The following is a 17725-nucleotide window of genomic DNA, read 5'->3' on the forward strand; positions in this document are numbered from 1 at the left end:
CAGCTATGGTTTTTTGTGCTTACTTTGATGTCTCTAATAGAAACTCATTACCATTTTTAACAAATTAGAAAAAAGTAAAAATATTAACTTTCTTGAAAAAACTACCTGTTTATTCTGTTATCATATGATTAAAGTTGTAAATTTCTGGTCTTTCTCTTCCCCAATAGATACCAAGTTCTTGGAATATTCTTCTAGAAATTTTGGTTGGGGCTAAAACAAGCAGTGCATATAATAAATCCTTTCACTTGCCTCACTTCTAAATAAGAAGTACATTTATTTCTTTTTTAAAGTATATTTTATTGATTACGCTATTAAAGTTGTCCAAAGTTTTCCCCCTTTGCCCTGCTCTGCCCACTACCCCTCTTCCCTCCAGCAATTCCCCTCCCACTTAGTTCATGTCCATGGGTCGTGCATATAAGTTCTTTGGCTTCTCTATTCTCTATACTATTCTTACCCCCCTGACTATTTTGTACCTACCAATTATGCTTCTTAATCCCTGTATCTTTTTCCCCATTTACCCCCTTCCCCCTTCCCACTGATAACTCTCCAAATGATCTCCATATATATGATTCTGTTCCTCTTCTGGCTGTTTGCTTAGTTTGTTTTTGTTTTTATTTTTGTTTTTTAGATTCAGTTGTTGATAGTTGTGAGCCTGTTGTCATTTTAGTGTTCATAGGTTTGATCTTCTTTTTCTTAGATAAGTCCCTTTAACATATCATGCAATGAAGGCTTGGGGATGATGAACTCCTTTAGCTTTACTTTGTCTGGGAAGCACTTTATCTGCCCTTCCATTCTAAATGATAGCTTTGCTGGATAGAGTAATCTTGGTTGTAGGTCCTTGCTTTTCATGACTTTGAATGCTTCTTGCCAATCCCTTCTTGTCTGCAAGGCATCTTTTGAGAAATCAGCTGATAGTTTTATGGGTACTCCTTTAGAGGTAACTCCCTCCTTCTCTATTGCTGCTTTTAAGATTCACTCTTTATCTTTATTTAACCTTTGGCATTTTAATCATGATATGTCTTGGTGTGCTCCTCTTTGGGTCCAACTTATTTGGGACTCTCTGTGCTTCCTGATTTGTATGTCTATTTCCTTTGCCAAATTAGAGGAGTTTTCCCTCATTATTTTTTCAAACAAGTTTTCAATTTCTTGCTCTTCCCCTTCTTCTGGCATCCCTATGATTCAGATGTTGCCCCTTTAGGAGATGTCCCAGAGTCTTCTTATTCTCTCCTCATTTTTGAGTTGTTGTTTCTTCTTTCTTTTCTGCTTGATGGTTTATTTCTTCCCTGTGTTCCAAGTTGTTGATTTGAACCCCAGGTTCCTTCCCTTTATGGTTGGTTCCCTGTGGATTTTTCTTTATTTCACTTAGTGTAGCCTTCATTTCTTCCCTTACGTTTTTGCCGTACTCAGTGAGTTCTCTAAGCACCCTTATCGCCAGTGTTTTGAGTTTTGCATCTGATAGGTTGGCCATCTCCATTTTAGTTCTTTTTCTGGGGTTTTGTTCTATTCTTTGATTTGGGCCATATTTATTTGTTTCCTCAATTTAGCAACCTCCCTGTTTTTGTTTCTGTGTATTGTGTAGAACTGCTTTGACTCCCTGTCTAGGCACACCTGTTACATTGTATGGGGCAGAGTCTCAGATAATTGCCAGGGCGGGGCAACCTGCTTCATTGCTTTGTTGCTCTGTATGTGGGAGAGGCGCCAGAGTGGGGACAGTGCCACTGCCTGGCTGCTGGAGGCCTACTTGGTACTCACGCTGTTTCTAGTCATTCACTTACTTCCCGTTTGAGACTGACACCCATCTAGCTGTTGCCCTTGTGGTGGTTCCCAGAGTGGGTGAGTTTGCATTTGTCCTAGGACCGAGCAAGTGCTTTAGACAGACTGGCAGTTTCTTGTGCCACCCCAACCCCCACTGGTTTTTACAGCCAGAAGTTATGAGGCTTTATTTTCCTGACGCTGGAACCCTGGGCTGCGCAGTCTGGCCTGAGGCTGGGATCACTGACTCCCTGGGTATCTCTCCCGATTTTTATCTACCACATGTGACTGTGGGACTGCTGGGCCACTGGCCGCTGCTGCTCCTGTATTGCTGCAGCCACACCACAACTTCTCTGCCCTGGCTCCCCGTCTCCGTACGAATATGGCTTCTTTAAATCCTTGGTTGTCAGACCACGTACAGTTCGATATTCTGGCAGTTCTGGGTGTTTTTTGTTTTGAGGTTAATTGTGATCCTTCTTATGATAGTGCAAGGAGGTGAAGAGTATCTATTTATGCCTCCATCTTGACTAGAAATCCAGAAGTACATTTCTTTCTTGATAATTACTTCTTAAGAATGAAATGGGTAGGAAATAAATCAGCTTTTATAGAAGTGTTTTTAAAATAAAGTGCCTTGGGTTGGCTTATTTATAAACCTGTGGTTATCAGCATTTTCATGCTGTTAGACTCTCTTGTATTGCCTTATTGTACAAGAAAAGTTGACATGGAAGTTCAGGCCAGTTGGTTAAACATGTTGGTCGCAGTGAACTAACGCCAGGCAGCTCTCTGAAATCAGCAGTAGAAGCAGCCTGTGGAAAGTTTCTCTGTGTAGGAATATTTATGCTTCTTGCTGGGCTCTTAAGGGATCTCCCAGTCCAGACCCTGAGTTTTGGATTATTTAAGGAAGCCTTAGTTTCACCCTGCATGACCTTTCTGCTGGCTTTGTTGTGCAATGATGGGGATTGAGAGTGGTTAACGAAGAGATTACCTAGGCAGTTACTTAGTCTGGGCACTCTGACCTTTTTTCTCTCTCATGGATACTAAAAGCTCACACGGGTCTTTGAGACACCTTTGATTAAATTCCATTAACAAGGGAAGCAACGAATTGCCAATTTGTCTTTAAGTATCAGCGTAGTTTCCAGTACTCTTCTCAGGTGACCTTTGTTGTTGATAAGGCATGCTTTTTTCTAGTGTTGTAATAATAAATCTAACTTTTGTGTAGTCTAGAAGTTTCACCTTGGAGCATTTTTTTATTCTTCGCAGAAATGCAATACTGTTGTTATATAAAAAGTTGTTAACTGAAAACATGGCAGAGCCCCTGGGCCTTTGTGGAAACACAGAGGGGAGGCGAACAAGTAATGAAAATCTGTCATACAAAAGTAGCTGTACTCAACGCTACTTTTTAGCATTGAAATCTCCCAGAAATCTTTTTTAGCAGTCAAATTCAGATTGATTTATAAGTAGCATTTATGACTGTGTTAATTATATTCAGCTGTTACTAGTGCTTTTGTAATTTTATGTCAGTCTGTCCTAAATTTTATTTTTATCCTATTGTCTACCACAATGACAGTTGTTCAGTAAAATTCAGATATTTATTGAATGAATTAATAACAGACCTCTTAAATCAAAGCTATAAAACCTCAAGAACATTAGGAAAGTAACACTCTAGCCAAGGAGCTAAGAGTCAAACACTTCTTGGCTCAATCTTAGCTTTGCCATTTATTTGTAATATGTCCTTGGGCAAATTGCTTAATCCTCTGTGCTTCACCTTTTCTTTATTTGTCATACTGGGAAAAACTGACTTCATAGGATTATTGCAATGATTAAATTAAATAATGCATTTACCGTGGAGTTGGAAATGTGACGTGTTTAGCACCATAATGAAGACACTGATAATGATGGTGGTGATTGATAAAAGCAGACCTGTCTGTTAAAGAGTAACTTTTCATTAATTGAATAAGATTGTGAGGTTTAAAAAAAAATTTCTACTTTATATTTTAGGGAAAAGCAGTTGTTGGTGGTGGATCTTTTCCAATTAATAATAGGGAGCGCCCCTTTAGTTGCTAAATAGGATGAGGCACAATTCATAAATCACTTAATAAAGCCAATTAGATCTTTGATGATAATAATAATAATAGAAATAATAATAATGTGTTTGTTACTTTGCCACAAGTCAGGGAAGATTTTTTTAAAATCCTTGAGTACCACAGGAAGGCCAAGTCGTACCTGTATAAGTGCCCATAAAAGGGAAAGTTGTGGTAGAGAAAGAGACTGAAAATGCGAGGTGCCTGTGGAAGGACGGTGGGTGCACTAATGCTTCTAGTAATTGCTTGGGACGCCATTGATGAAGATGGGTCAGAATCCCCTACTGACTCTAAGATGAGAAAAACAAAAACATAACCCCCTAAGTTTTTTCTCACTTTGATATATACGATTGCCAATTTTTGTTAATGAAACAGTATCTTTATCACCACCTATTGAAAAATTTTGTAGCTTGATTTTTTTTTTAAAGATTTTATTTATTTATTTTTAGAGGGGAAGGGAGGGAGAGAGGGAGAGAAACATCAATGTGTGGTTGCTTCTCACATGCCCCCTACTGGTAACCTGGCCTGCAACCCAGGCAGGTGCCCTGACTGGGAATCATACCAGCGACCCTTTGCTTTTGCAAGCCAGTGCTCAGTCCACTGAGCCACACCAGCCAGGGTTGTAGCTTGATGTAGCATTAAGTCGCTGATTAGATGTAAAGAAAAATCAGCCAGTTTAGAGGCAGGCATATTTTAGGACTGTCTCCAAGAAAAAGTCACCATGGCCCTAAATAGTTGTTTAATCCATCATTTTTTTCCTTTTGTAAGAGTTGTATAAATTCTTAAAATAATGTATTCACTTCCACTTACTAGAAACATTTTTGATTATGCTTGATTATGTGTGGTTGTGCATTGTAATCTGTATAAATTCAGTAGGCTGACAGATTTTTTTTTTCTTAAATGAAGAGTAAATTATTAGACCACAGTGTTAACTTTCTGAACTGGAGAAAGAAGCTACATTTAAGTAGTCCCTTTATTTTCCTCATTGAAACTCTATGCCTCACTTCTTGAACCATCATTTTCAAATTTTATTTTTCCCTTTTTAGAAAATAGCCAATCTTTATTTAGAATTATATTGTGCAACCTTCATGTTAGTTATCTTGGATTAAGAAAATAATCTAAAATAGGTTAAACTAGGAGATGTAAATAAAAGGATGATAACTATAGTACCTTTTTTCTGAAATAGTAATCATTTTCAACCAATTGATGCCATTTTTTGAAAGAGAAATTAAGATGTGACCTGAATCACACGTTTTTACATGCTTGAAATCATTTCCCCCAGAAAATGATAAAAAGAGAACTGGAATTCAGTTCAAGTAGTATTGAATGCAAGTTTGCTCTATTTAGAGAAGTTCACAAGTTTGCTGTATTGAGAGTTCCAGGGCCTCTCATAGTTTCAAAGTCTGATAAGACTGTCCTTGGAGTTTGAGGAGTTTCTAGTCAAGTGGCGACAGAAAAGTTACAGCTGATAAGCTACTTCTTGGTGGATGTTGCCATTGGGAGTCAAAGAAAGGAGAGGGAATGTTCAGATTTTTTTATTCCGTTTTGTTTATTTTGGAAGATGAGAAGGGAAGGCAGTTGAAGAAGTCATTTGAGATGACCCTGAAAGTGTATTATACCATGTATGACGTATTCAATAATGAAAAAACTGAACCTGAATCTGGTCAACTTGCAGGACGTATAAAGAACTACGGGCATATTCTAAGTGATGTGGTGGGGCTACAGCAGCAAAATCAGAATGTGGAAAATTCTGTAGGACAATGAACCAGTTTCTTCAAGTAAATTGCAGGGTTTGAGGGGGAAAAGGAAAGAGGAATGGGAGATACTATAAATTAAAAGATATTTGAGATGTGGCAACTGCCCTGGCCAATGTGCCTCAGTTGTTTGGAGCATTGTCCCACAAACCAAAAGGTCGTGGGTTCAATTCCCGGTCAAGACACATGCCTGGGTTGCAGGGCCAGGGTGTGTGTAAGAGGCAACTAATCGATGTTTCTCTCTCACATCAATGATTCTCTCCCTCTCTTTTTCCCTCCTTTGCCCTCTCTAAAATCAATTTAAAAAATTCTTAAAAAATAGATGTTTTAACAATGCAATGTGTGAACCTTGTTTGGATCTTCATTCAAACAGTCCAACTGCAAATGAAGTTGGAGACAATGGGGAAGTTTTTGATACTAAGTGGATACTTGCTGTTAAGGAGTTACTTATTGTTTTCAGTGTGATAATAGTATTACAGTTATTTTTTTGTGTGTTCTTGACTTCTGGAGAATTTATTGATATAGTTTTAAGTGGGTAGGATTATAAGAAGAGAAAATCGAGATATCTTCTCAAAGGAAATATTAAAAACTACAAGCTTGCCCTGGCTGGTATAGCTCAGTTGGTTGGAACATTGTCCCATAGACCAGAAGTTGCAGGTTCAATTGCAGTCAGGGCATATACCTAGGTTGTGGGTTCAGTTCCCTGTCAGGGCATGTATAAGAGGCAATCGAATGATGTTTCTTGCACTGATGTTTCTCTCCTTCACTGTCTCCTTTCCCCTTTCTCTAAGATCAATAAGCATATCCTTGGGTGAAGATTAAAAAATTAAAACTACAAGCTAGATAATATGGTTTGGGTTTGACAAGTACGTTATAATTAAAGTTTGTTCACATAATCTTGCGAGTGTTTTATAAGTTGGGGTGATTATTGTCATAGAATTTAGTGGCTTATGAGCAGAAAAATTTGGTCAGACCTGTATTTTGGGGAGATTTGTTGGATGAATTGGAACAGGCAGAAGCTGCAGGTAAGGCAGTCAGTTAGGAGGCTTAGGTAATCATTGACAGTCTGAGTGAGGACAGCTGCTGTGGAAATTTAAACAAAAGAAAAAAATCTAGTTTGAGGCCCTCTTGTTCTTATCTTGATCATCTATCCTTTGGTAATCATCTGGAATCCATAGGCCCGAGAAGCAGAATATGAGAGAGAAATGAAAGTCAGATATAATGACAGCATTTGACCCTGCATGACCAAAAGGATGGTGGTGTTATTAAAAGAAGTGTTTATTTCTGGAAGAAGATGCATCCTGGTGAGAAAGTGATGTTTTTAGTCTGGCACATGTGGAACAGAAAAGGTGACCGCAGGCTCTGGTTTGCCTGTTGTGCCAGCATAACTATGAAAAGTACTCCCTTTCACATTTAAAGGTGTCCTTGTTTCATATTGTCACCCTGGGAACTAGAAAAGCTCTTAGAAGTACAACGGAAACTAGGACTAGAAAGTCACTGTCATTTATTTCTGAGACATTTGTTGACCTAAGAGATACACAGATAAGACACATGCAGAGCCTACAGTCTTATGGAAGATAGTGTTGATAGTGTTTTAAATAGGTGTGGTAGAAACTTTGGAGAGCACAGTAATCATATTTTGGGAATTCACTGCATTGTGGTGGATCATAGTAGCAAGGGGAAATTAAAGGGAAAGAAGAAAACAGTAGGGACGACAAAGGAGCCAATAAAAGATCCAGTTTCAAGAAGGAACCTTGCTGGTCAAAAGGAATGGCAAAAGAGTAAGAATCAGCAATAAGAGGCTGCTGCCTAGCAGCAGCCCATCAACCAAGCCTGCAACTACCAGACCTTCCAAAGAGAGAAGTGCTGGTAGTAGAAAAAGGATACACCCACCTGGCCAGTTGCTCAAGATCATTTCTATCAGTTGATGAGCTAACAGATCTTATGGCTACATCAGCCCTCAGCAAACATGCAAGATAGAACTGAGGAGAAAATTCTTTGATTGGCCCTTTACCAGGTGGTTCATAGCAGCTCAGCCATTTTTAGAGCAAAGGGCAGAGTTTAAATTAAATCTCCAGTCACTCTTCTGAAGAAATAGTAACACCAAATTTAATTTAGGATATCATGTAGGCATTGCATGTGCCAAGGCCAGTTCATTTAGTGAGTTCTTGTGTGATGTGGGTCTCTGCAGAATTTAGCCTTAGTCTGAGAAAAGCTAGCCCCTGGCTCATACCATACACCAGGTAGTTCTAAATATAAACCATTTATGTTAAAGGGAAGGTAGGTTCTGTTCATCTTTCCACACCATCATAGCTCCTAAAAACACTTCTGTGTGACATGCACATCTAAATAAAATGGATTTGGCTCAGTAAGAGTTTCATTTATCTTCTGAACACTTTCCACCGATACTCATCACAAGACTTTTCCCAAGATTGTGAAGTAGATTAATATAAAAAGTCTCTTTCCATGACAGAAGTAAGGCACCATGAGAGTGGACACAAGCCAAAATAAGCTAATAATGCATTTTTCCACACAACCATGTGTATGAAATGCAATGAGCCACTGAGCAACCTTAGTCAAAAAAAGATTTGCTCTTTCTTTTTTGGCAAAAGAAAAAAAGTTGGCACTTGTTTTTCTGAAAAGAGAATCTGCCCATTAGGTGATTAGTCTGAATATAGTCATTTGTGTTTATATTAAACTTAATTTGTAAATATTTTGGGTTAATATCTCTACTTCCGTGATCAAACACTGTGGAGTTTATGTATGTATTTGATACATGGCATCTTATTTGCTGTAATTAAAATTCTGGTACTTTTCATTATGTGGTACAGAGAACTAATTTGCTTGATCCACGTGTTAGTAGAACTCATTATTGTCTAAATTAAGTTTGTCTCTCAAAACATAATTAGTTAACATAAAATCTGTTCCATTATTTTTTTTTATTTTTTTTAAAGATTTTATTTATTTATTTTTAGACAGAGGGGAAAGGAGGGAGAAAGACAGGGAGAGAAACTACAATGTATGGTTGCCTCTTGCATGCCCCCAACTGGGGACCTGGCCTGCAGCCCAGGCATGTGCCCTGACTGGAAATCGAACTGGCAACTCTTTGGTTCACAGGCCGGTGCACTCAATCCACTGAGCCACGCAGGCCAGGGCTGTTCCATTATTTTTAATTTGAGAAGGAAATGGTAGTTTTGTTTCACATCACTGATCAAAAGACTTGTTCTGCTGTAGACAAGAAATGTCTGCTTTAATAGACCTTCAGGATGGAATACATACTGATTATTCATCTATGAAAGGTTCCCCTTCCTCAAAATAAAACAGTCCTTTAGTTGTCGCATTAATTTATTTATGATGATTATTTTAAAAGTGTACACATTTTAGATGCAAATGTTTGATAACTTCGTGTATTAACCAGATAGTTAAGTGCCTACTCTGTGTCTAGCATTGTATTAGATGCAATACAGTACGATCCAGGTAGTATGGAGCAGAAGTGTGAAACATATATGCATTTAACATTTATTCCTAAAAAGAAAACAATGATAGGAATCCTCTTATTTCTGAAGAAAAAAATAAGCTGTGATATAACTAAGAATGTACTATGATTTATAAGAAAGACAGTTGAGCTCATCTTTGCCATTTTAATTATGATGTGTCTTGATGTGGGCCTCTTTGGGTCCATCATATTTGGTACTCTGTGTGCTTCCTGGACATGCGCACGTGCGTGCGTGTGTGTGTGTGCGCGCTTGTGTGTAGCCAGATTAGGGAAGTTTTCAGTCATTATTTCTTTATATAGGTTCTCCATCCCTTGCTCTCTCTCTCTCTCCTTCTTCTGGTACCCCTATGTTGCTGATGTTATGCTTAATGTTGTCCCAAAAGTCCCTTAAACTATCCTAATTTTTTAAATCTTTTTCCTGTTTGCTATTTTGATTGTTTTTTTTTTCTACATTGTCTTCCAAATTGCTGATTCAATTCTCTGCTTCATCCAACCTGTTGTTTAGTCCTTCCAATCTAGTCTTCATTTCAGATACAAAAAGACCAGTCCTTTATCAAATTCACAGGCCTTACTCACATTTTATCAGTTGTGTCACTAATGACCTGTATGACCAAAAAACCCCCCAAAACCTGACTCACATGTTACATTCTGTTGTCATGTCTCTTTAGTCTCCTTTAATCTGGAACAGTTCCTCCTCTCTTTGTGTTTCATGACATTGACATTTTTGAAGAGCAGTCATTTTATAAAACGCTCCTTAATTTGTCTCTGCCTTATGTTTCCTTATGATTAAATTCCTGCTATGCATTTTTGGTAGGGATATAACAGTAATAACACTGGGCATCATATCAGGAAGTATCTGATGCTCAATTGTTCTATCACTGGTATGTAATATTCTGTTACTACTTTTGTCTACTTAATTTTAGCATCTACTTCTGAAGCAACTGTTACTATATTAGTTGTCAAATAGAGATTTCATAACTCTGTCATTTCCTTCTACATTTATTGTCTGGCTTTCTACTACAAGGATGACTTTTCTCTCCTCTTCTGCTCCTCTGTCCTCCCCTCATGTAATCAATGAGTGTAAAAATATGTATATGTAACATCTGAGACTTACTGTGATTGTATTGTAAAATTTTATTCTCAGCTCTTTTTTGATGAAATAAAGTTGTTATGCCTGAGCTACTTGTAAACCTATGTACTAGAAAAATACAGCGTACTTGATTTATTTCAGGCAATGTTCAGTAGCAGAAAGCATAAAATGAAAGATGAGTAGCGTGACTAGAAAGGAAAGAAATTAGGGGAGAGACATATTTGAAATGTAATGGTGGATCTAATTTAGTATTTTGATAAACACATTTAAGTTACATCATTTAGTAATTCAGCAAATAGAGCAAGTAAACAAAAATGGGAAAACAATTATGACAAAGTGAGTACTGTGCAGCTTTCAGCCTACTTTTTATTTGGTATTCCACAGCTGGGGAAATCATGCTAAAATACTTTTTCTAGCCCTGGCTGGTGTGGCTCAGTGGATTCAGTGTCGGCCTGCGAACAGAAAGGTCGCTGGTTCAGTTCCTGGCCAAGGCACATGCCTGGGTTGTGGGCCAGGTCCCGAGATGGGGTGTGTGAGAGGCAACCACATGTTGATGCGTCTCTCCCACACATCGATGTTTCTCTGCCTCTTTTTCTCTCTCCCTCCCTTCTCTCTAAAAATAAATAAATAAATAAAATCATTTTAAAATTAAAAAAATAAATACTTTTTCTTGAAGAAAAGCTTGTTTCCATTTACCCATTTCCAGTTAAGTTAAAAGTGAATTGTTCTGACTTGTTAGCAAGAAATTTCAAAAATGATAACAAATAATGTTATACCTGTCTTACTGAATTTCAAGCTTTACATAAGCTCTACCTTAGTGAAATTTATAATTTTAGTATATATTAATATATATTTTATAGTACCATGCTATGAATTACTAATACATTTATTTAACTGTAGTTGTGTTCTTTCTCCAGGGTAAAATGACTAAAATGCTTAATATAATTTGCTTTCAAGCTTTATTTAACTCAGTTGTGCTATGTTTAACTATGCATGTCTGAATATGAAAGAGATTGCTGGTCTTTGGTTGTAGAGATTATATTGTGATACTAACTGTTGCTTTTAAAATAAACATATTTTTGTCAGATGACTTGCAGGGTGCACAGTCAGAAATTGAGGCAAAACAAGAAATTCAGCATCTTCGCAAGGAATTGATTGAAGCCCAGGAGCTAGCTAGAGCAAGTAAACAAAAATGCTTTGAACTTCAAGGTGAGATCAAGATTACTTTGATTCTTTAGGGGATGTGGAGGCCACATGGTATAACTTAAAGGCCCCAAACTTGGAGTCCAAAGGCATGGTATGTTGTTCCAGATCCACAATTTTATTGGATATGTGATCCTGGGACATTCACTAACCTTTCTGAACTTATGTTTTAAATTAATAAAGTGGGGAGAGTTCAGTTGCTTGACTTCCTTCACATTGTTGATATGAACATCAAGAAAGACTTCTACCAATAAAAGAGCTTAGTAGTTAATCACATATTAAGTATAACAGGAGGAAAAAACATAATGTATATAAATTTATAAGTTTTAGTTACCCTAATGTTTGCTACTCAGTATAAGATAGGGAGATTTATATTCATCAGTAAATATTCATCAGGGAATATAAATCAGGCTAGGCTAAGGCATAGAACCCTCTAATGTCCCAACCATTTCTTTTCTAATAGCTCACTTAACTATAGCCAGTGGAGTCTGTGCTATTCCCTAGAGCTTACATTCCTGTATATTCACAGTAGCTTCCTGGTTGTAGGCAATTAGTACGGTAGGAAGTCTTAGAATGAGGAGAAAGTGAATGACCTCTAGAGTCCTCATGTTCCATAAGACAGCCTTCCTGACCAGAAGGAAGATTCTGAGGGAGAAGTTACTACTTCCTTCCTTTTCTGCTTCTTGAAGAAATTAGTGTTGGTATTCACGTGAACCTTTTGGAGGGTCCAGGCTAATTTATTTAATTATAATGAAAACATATTTAGCAAAGAGCAATTATTTAGTCAGTACTTACTATTTACTTTTAGTACACATGAGGATTTTAAGTTTTTTCAATTTAAGCTCAAAATGCTAATTAACAGCTATCAAAAATGCTGCTTCTAAAGAATAGCACATATTATTTATAATCTAGAAAACTCCACTACGCAGTGGGATAGATTTATTACTACTGTTTTGTGCTCCTAAAATGTTTAAACTGTCTAACTGCTAATACTGATGATACTTACTGCCTAACTTTTGTTTTCTTCAGTAAGCTTTAGGAGAGAATTTTATAGAAATTTCCAGCTGCCCAATTCTGAATACTTTCATTAACTCACAAAACTAGATATACTATGTTTTACTTTCAGCTCTTTTGGAAGAAGAAAGAAAAGCTTATCGAAATCAAGTTGAGGAATCCACTAAACAAATACAGGTTCTTCAAGGTATGGAACACTCCAAGGGTATTTGTGATTGTTTTTAGTGATTCAAAAGGAATGTGAAAGAAGAAGAATGCAAAGGGTTCCCATTTTGTGTGGCTTTCATTCTTCCCTATTAACCAGTGAGCTTTTTTTTTTTTTTAAAGAAGACATAAGGAAAGATTCCCCTTTATTCCAACAATAGGCATTTGGAGTGAGAAGAACAGGGGTGAAAGTATGAATATGGGAAGGTTGTCACTTTCTGAGCTGTCATAGGAAGTTAGTTTGAGCTGCTCTGTACATCAGCACTTTTAGATTGTTGGTAGCATTGTTGCTAATGTTTATTACACACTTAACATTGCAACAAATATTACATACCACATAAAATAAATAAATAAAATAGTATATAAATATAAAATAGTATAATGGTCCCTGCACTGCCTTCAGTGGTAAAGTCTGCTTTTCACACCCCTGTTTAGTGGGCTTTCATCAGTCATTACAGAAATGACCTGAAAGACCCCTGCCTATCAAGGGTTTTCTTTGAACCAGAGCTGCTGGTACTGGGAGGCTATAATTATGAGATACTTCAGGATTAATTTACCTTTATTGTCAAAGAGGGAACCGATGTTATTTTAAAATTTTAGTTTGAGAGATAGTGTGAAAAGAAGTTAAGTAGACAGGTAACCTCACTTCTGAAAAAATGAAGAGTCATTGTATGAGGCCTGTGACATTTGCCCTGAAATGTCCCAGAGAAAAACCAGTCTTTAGTTTTTTGGTTTTTGGATTTTTTTTAGTGGGATATTTGAGTTCTTTAAATTTTTTAATTTTATTGTGGTCAAATTAGAATTTCTGGTGTAAATTGTATGTCTCTTAAGTTGAAACTCTTTAAACGCTTATTATAGTTCAATGCTATTATTCATTAATTTATATAAATCTTACTGGACTCTATATTGGCATCTTGTATTGAATATGTGCAATTTTCCCTAAAGGGACTTAGTGCTGCCTCTTGTCTTAAAGATGTTTTACCTAGGCATTATTGAGTGCCCCCTAGTGCCAGCATGTATATTTCAGTACTTAATCCACAAATCCATGGTCATACTATCTCTGGCCATTGTGTCTGTTCAGATTTTGAAACTGTTACTCTCTGAGTGCTTCGTACAAACTTAAAAGGCCTAATATTTTCTTTAATGTTTACTTACAGAGCAATCTCCTCCTCTCCTAACCTTAAATCCTCTTATTTTAATTATTCTTTTCTTCTAAGAAACTTTGCCTACCTATAATTTTCCTATGTTACAGTGGTAAAAACCAGCATCCTAGTCCTGAATCAAGTATTATTTTATACAAATTATTTCTAGTTCCATCATGAGGGCATAAAAATGATGTGTTAAATACGTCTTTGATTAAGCAGTATTCATTAATTTTACTAATTCAACCAATAATTTTTTATTTACTCTGCTATTATTGGGGATAGAGCATGCACTAGGTGTATAATCTAGTGGAAAATATAAACAGCAAGCAAATAAATATGTAATGTGACATCAAATAAAGGCAGAATAAATAGCTTGAGAATGACAGAGAACTTTTTTTAGGTAAGTCATCAGAGAAGGCTTCTTTAAGGCATTAACATTTGAACAGAAAATTGAATCAAAAACATTAAACATTTTTCTAATGCTGACCATTTGACCAAGCAATTCTACATCTAGGAATTCACCCTAAGGAAAAATAGGATCATGTTATAAGCAATATTGTTTATAGTAACTACAAACTAAATAGCTTACAATAACTAAAAGGATCTGTCAAAAAAGTTACACTGTAACCATTTTTTGTTATTAAGATATGTTCATCACCAGTAGAATAGAGAACACTACGTATGAGTCCTCCCTGTTTTATTTTTATATGTATATATGTAAATGCATAGAAAATACCTAGAAGAATAGGTACCTAGTATTAGAAGCATTTTCTCTATATGGGGGAGACAAACATTACTTTGGGGTTGTTTTTTTTTTTTCTCTTTGTGTTTCTGTGTTTTGGTACTTCCTGCATTAAACATACATTGCTTGTACAGTTTAAAGCAACAAACAGCTGTGACATCCTGGGCTGTGCAGTGACTACAGTTCCTTATGGGCTGTTCTTTTATTCCTAACTGCTATCGACTAAGAAAATGATAGGTAAATATGTTTTTGTAGCCCAGCTTCAGAGGTTACACATCAATATTGAGAATCTTCGGGAAGAGAAGGACAGTGAAATCACAAGCACTCGAAATGAATTGCTTAGTGCCCAAGATGAAATTTTGCTTCTTCATCAAGCAGCAGAAAAGGCTGCCTCTGAGCGAGACACTGACATTGCTTCTTTACAAGAAGAGCTTAAGAAGGTGAGAGGTGAGCTTGAGCGGTGGCGGAAAGCAGCGTCTGAGTATGAAAAAGAAATCACGAGCCTGCAAAACAGTTTTCAGCTTCGATGTCAGCAGTGTGAGGATCAGCAGAGAGAGGAAGCAACAAGGCTACAAGGTGAATAAGTATATTTTACATAAAGCTCTTAACAATAATAACCTTATAACTTGTAAAAATTAACCATTCAGTCTATTTTTCTCTTTGATAGCGATTGGTTGTACAAAGCAGTGTCTTATATCGGGGCTATGAACATTCTTCAGGTCTGCAAGCTCTAGAAAAACAAATTTTTTTATAATTTTATATTTTATAATCCTATTAAAAATGATTTGTCTTATAAAAGTAAAGTGGGGCCCTAGTTGGGTGGCTCAGTTGGTTGGAGCATAATCCTGTAAACAAAAAGGTTACAGGTTCGCTTCCGCTTCCCAGTCAGGGCATGTACCTATGCTGCAGGTTCAATCCCTGGTCAGGGTGCACACAGGAAGCCACCAATTGATGTTTCTCTCTCACATTGCTATTTCTCTCTCTGTTTCTCTCTCCTCCCCCCCCACTACCTCCTCTCTCAAATCAATAAACATATCCTCAAGTGAGGATAAAAAAAAAATGAAATGAGAAAAAAAATTACAGAAGTTCAATATGATGGGACTTCCCCAAGGTGTAGATGCAGAGTAACAGGAATCTAAGAATAGTCATGTAAAATCTACATGTTTTTAAGGGAGAGAAGAGTATGTTCTCTGAAATTCTTCCGTTTATTCTCTGAATTATTATGGAAGTTATGTTCCTATATTAATAAATATGTTTTGGGATTCTTTTAGGTGAACTAGAGAAGTTGAGAAAGGAGTGGAAAGTATTGGAGACTGAATGCCATTCTTTAAAAAAGGAAAATGTTTTGCTATCATCAGAACTGCAGCGGCAAGAAAAAGAATTGCACAAGTATGTGAGAACTCTGTTTAGTTTCAAAATATTTATCTGAAATTTTAATCTGAATTTAATTTTTATATTTAAATATATTTTTGGAGCCAACTGTTTAGCCAGACTCATACTGGTATTTGGCAGGTTAACCATGCTAAATGAATACTACAGCATTTTTTTTTCTGCCACCACCATCATCATATGCATCCTTTCTTTTTGATGTACTCGTGGAATATCGATTCATTAAATACTACCTCCCCCCCAAAAAAAATTCCTAAACAAACAACAAAGATCTATAATCAGTGATTGAACTTGCCCTATAAACTGAATGATAATACATTTCAAATACCAGTTGCTTTTCTTTCACAACAATGATCGCTTCTTTAAATAAGGGTTATCAGGAGATGACTGTAATAAAGAATTTATTCTATTGAAACATGTGAATTCAGCTTCAAAATTTCAAACAGGGTTATATAAAGAGTACTAATATATAAAAGATCGAGAATCCTCTAATCAGTTAAATCTTTCTAACATCCAGTACCTTAAATGCAAAACAATGAATTCAATAAGATTTATTTCACCAAATTTAGCAAGCTCTTGTTTTCCTACAAACATTTGTTGCAGATTTTAGAATTTATTTTTTCCTTAAAAATTTGATATGTTCTGTGTTTTTATTTAAACAATGTTTGAATTTTTATTCAGAATATGAAAGTAGTACCAGTTTATTTTTGAAACCAATCTTAATTAACCCATCTCCTTCTCCCCAGTACACCAAAAATGGCAGTAACATTATTACTATCTTGCTAACTTTGTGGTCACACTCCTCAACAGCATTGAAGGGAACAAAAACTCAGTGATCAAGGTCAAGTCCCATATAAAACAAGCTTGGGGAAAAATAATAAAGAAAGGACCAGATATATCAGAAAATAATTAGCCTCATTATCTGCTTATAAAACAAAAAAATTGTAATATTAATTATACATTTGAAAAAATCAAGAACTAGTTGAAGGAACAAGATGTGCTGATTGAGTACCATGTGTTCTCACTATCCAGCACTTTTTTTTCTTTCAGTGTCATATCTTTACATAGCTTTTCCCACATTTATGTGTATTACTTTTTGAATGTTTAAAGATAATTAATAATAAAAAATACAACATGTTCGTTTATATATGTAAAAGTTTGTAAAAGCAATTCCAAAATATGAATAGAACAAAATAAAGGCCCAAAACACAACACATTTAGGCGAATTGTTTGGTATAAAATATGTGTAAGGTGATGTAGACACTCAAGTTCTTCATATTTGGAATACACTTGGATCTTAGTGAATTCATTAGTTTGGTATTCTAACAAGAAATATTGCTGCTTGATTACCTGTATAGATTATCTTAAATTATTCTTACTTTAGAAATATTGATATTTTAAAGATCCCAGACTTGGCCCCTCATTTTTGAGATGTGATTAATTGGACTCTGACAGACTGTTAAATGCTATTTTTTTACTTTAAATTTTGTTTAAATGGTGAAAGTAAGCCAATAAACTTCTTAAGAGTTGGAAGCATATAGTTTAGCCCTGGCTGGTGTGGCTCAGCAGATTAAGTGCCATCCTGCGAACCAAAGCATCGCCAGTTCGATTTCCAGTTGGGCACATGTCTAGGTTGCAGGCCAGGTCCCTGGTAGGGGGTACATGAGAAGCAACCACACATTGATGTTTCTCTCCCTTTCTTATTCCCCTCCCCTCTCTCTAAAAATAAATAAATAAAATCTTTATTAAAAAAAAGAAGCATATGGTTTAAAAACAATAGGTCCCAGAGGATGGAATATGTATATTAGATCATTAGTTAAATTGTCTGCCTAAACTCACATGAACTATTGAACGT

General features: G+C 36.2%; 1 protein-coding gene across 22 annotated transcripts in view; it reads left to right on the forward strand.

Annotated features, from left to right (window-relative positions):
- The window catches only part of SLMAP (sarcolemma associated protein), a 142485-nt gene that overhangs the window by 115565 nt on the left and 9195 nt on the right, over positions 1-17725 (forward strand). For 14 of the 22 annotated variants that reach the window (XM_054595701.1, XM_054595705.1, XM_054595709.1 and 11 more), the window contains 4 exons: positions 11260-11382; positions 12503-12577; positions 14737-15057; positions 15753-15870. In XM_054595701.1, coding sequence (XP_054451676.1) covers positions 11260-11382; positions 12503-12577; positions 14737-15057; positions 15753-15870 — 637 coding nt within the window. The remainder of the gene's footprint in view (positions 1-11259; positions 11383-12502; positions 12578-14736; positions 15058-15752; positions 15871-17725) is intronic. The other 8 variants (XM_054595713.1, XM_054595714.1, XM_054595720.1 and 5 more) reach the window with 1 other exon arrangement.

This window comes from Pteronotus mesoamericanus, unplaced genomic scaffold, assembly GCF_021234165.1.
Source record: "Pteronotus mesoamericanus isolate MK-2021 breed Mesoamerican mustached bat unplaced genomic scaffold, CSHL_Meso_final scaffold_54, whole genome shotgun sequence".
Taxonomy (NCBI): Eukaryota; Metazoa; Chordata; class Mammalia; order Chiroptera; family Mormoopidae; genus Pteronotus; species Pteronotus mesoamericanus.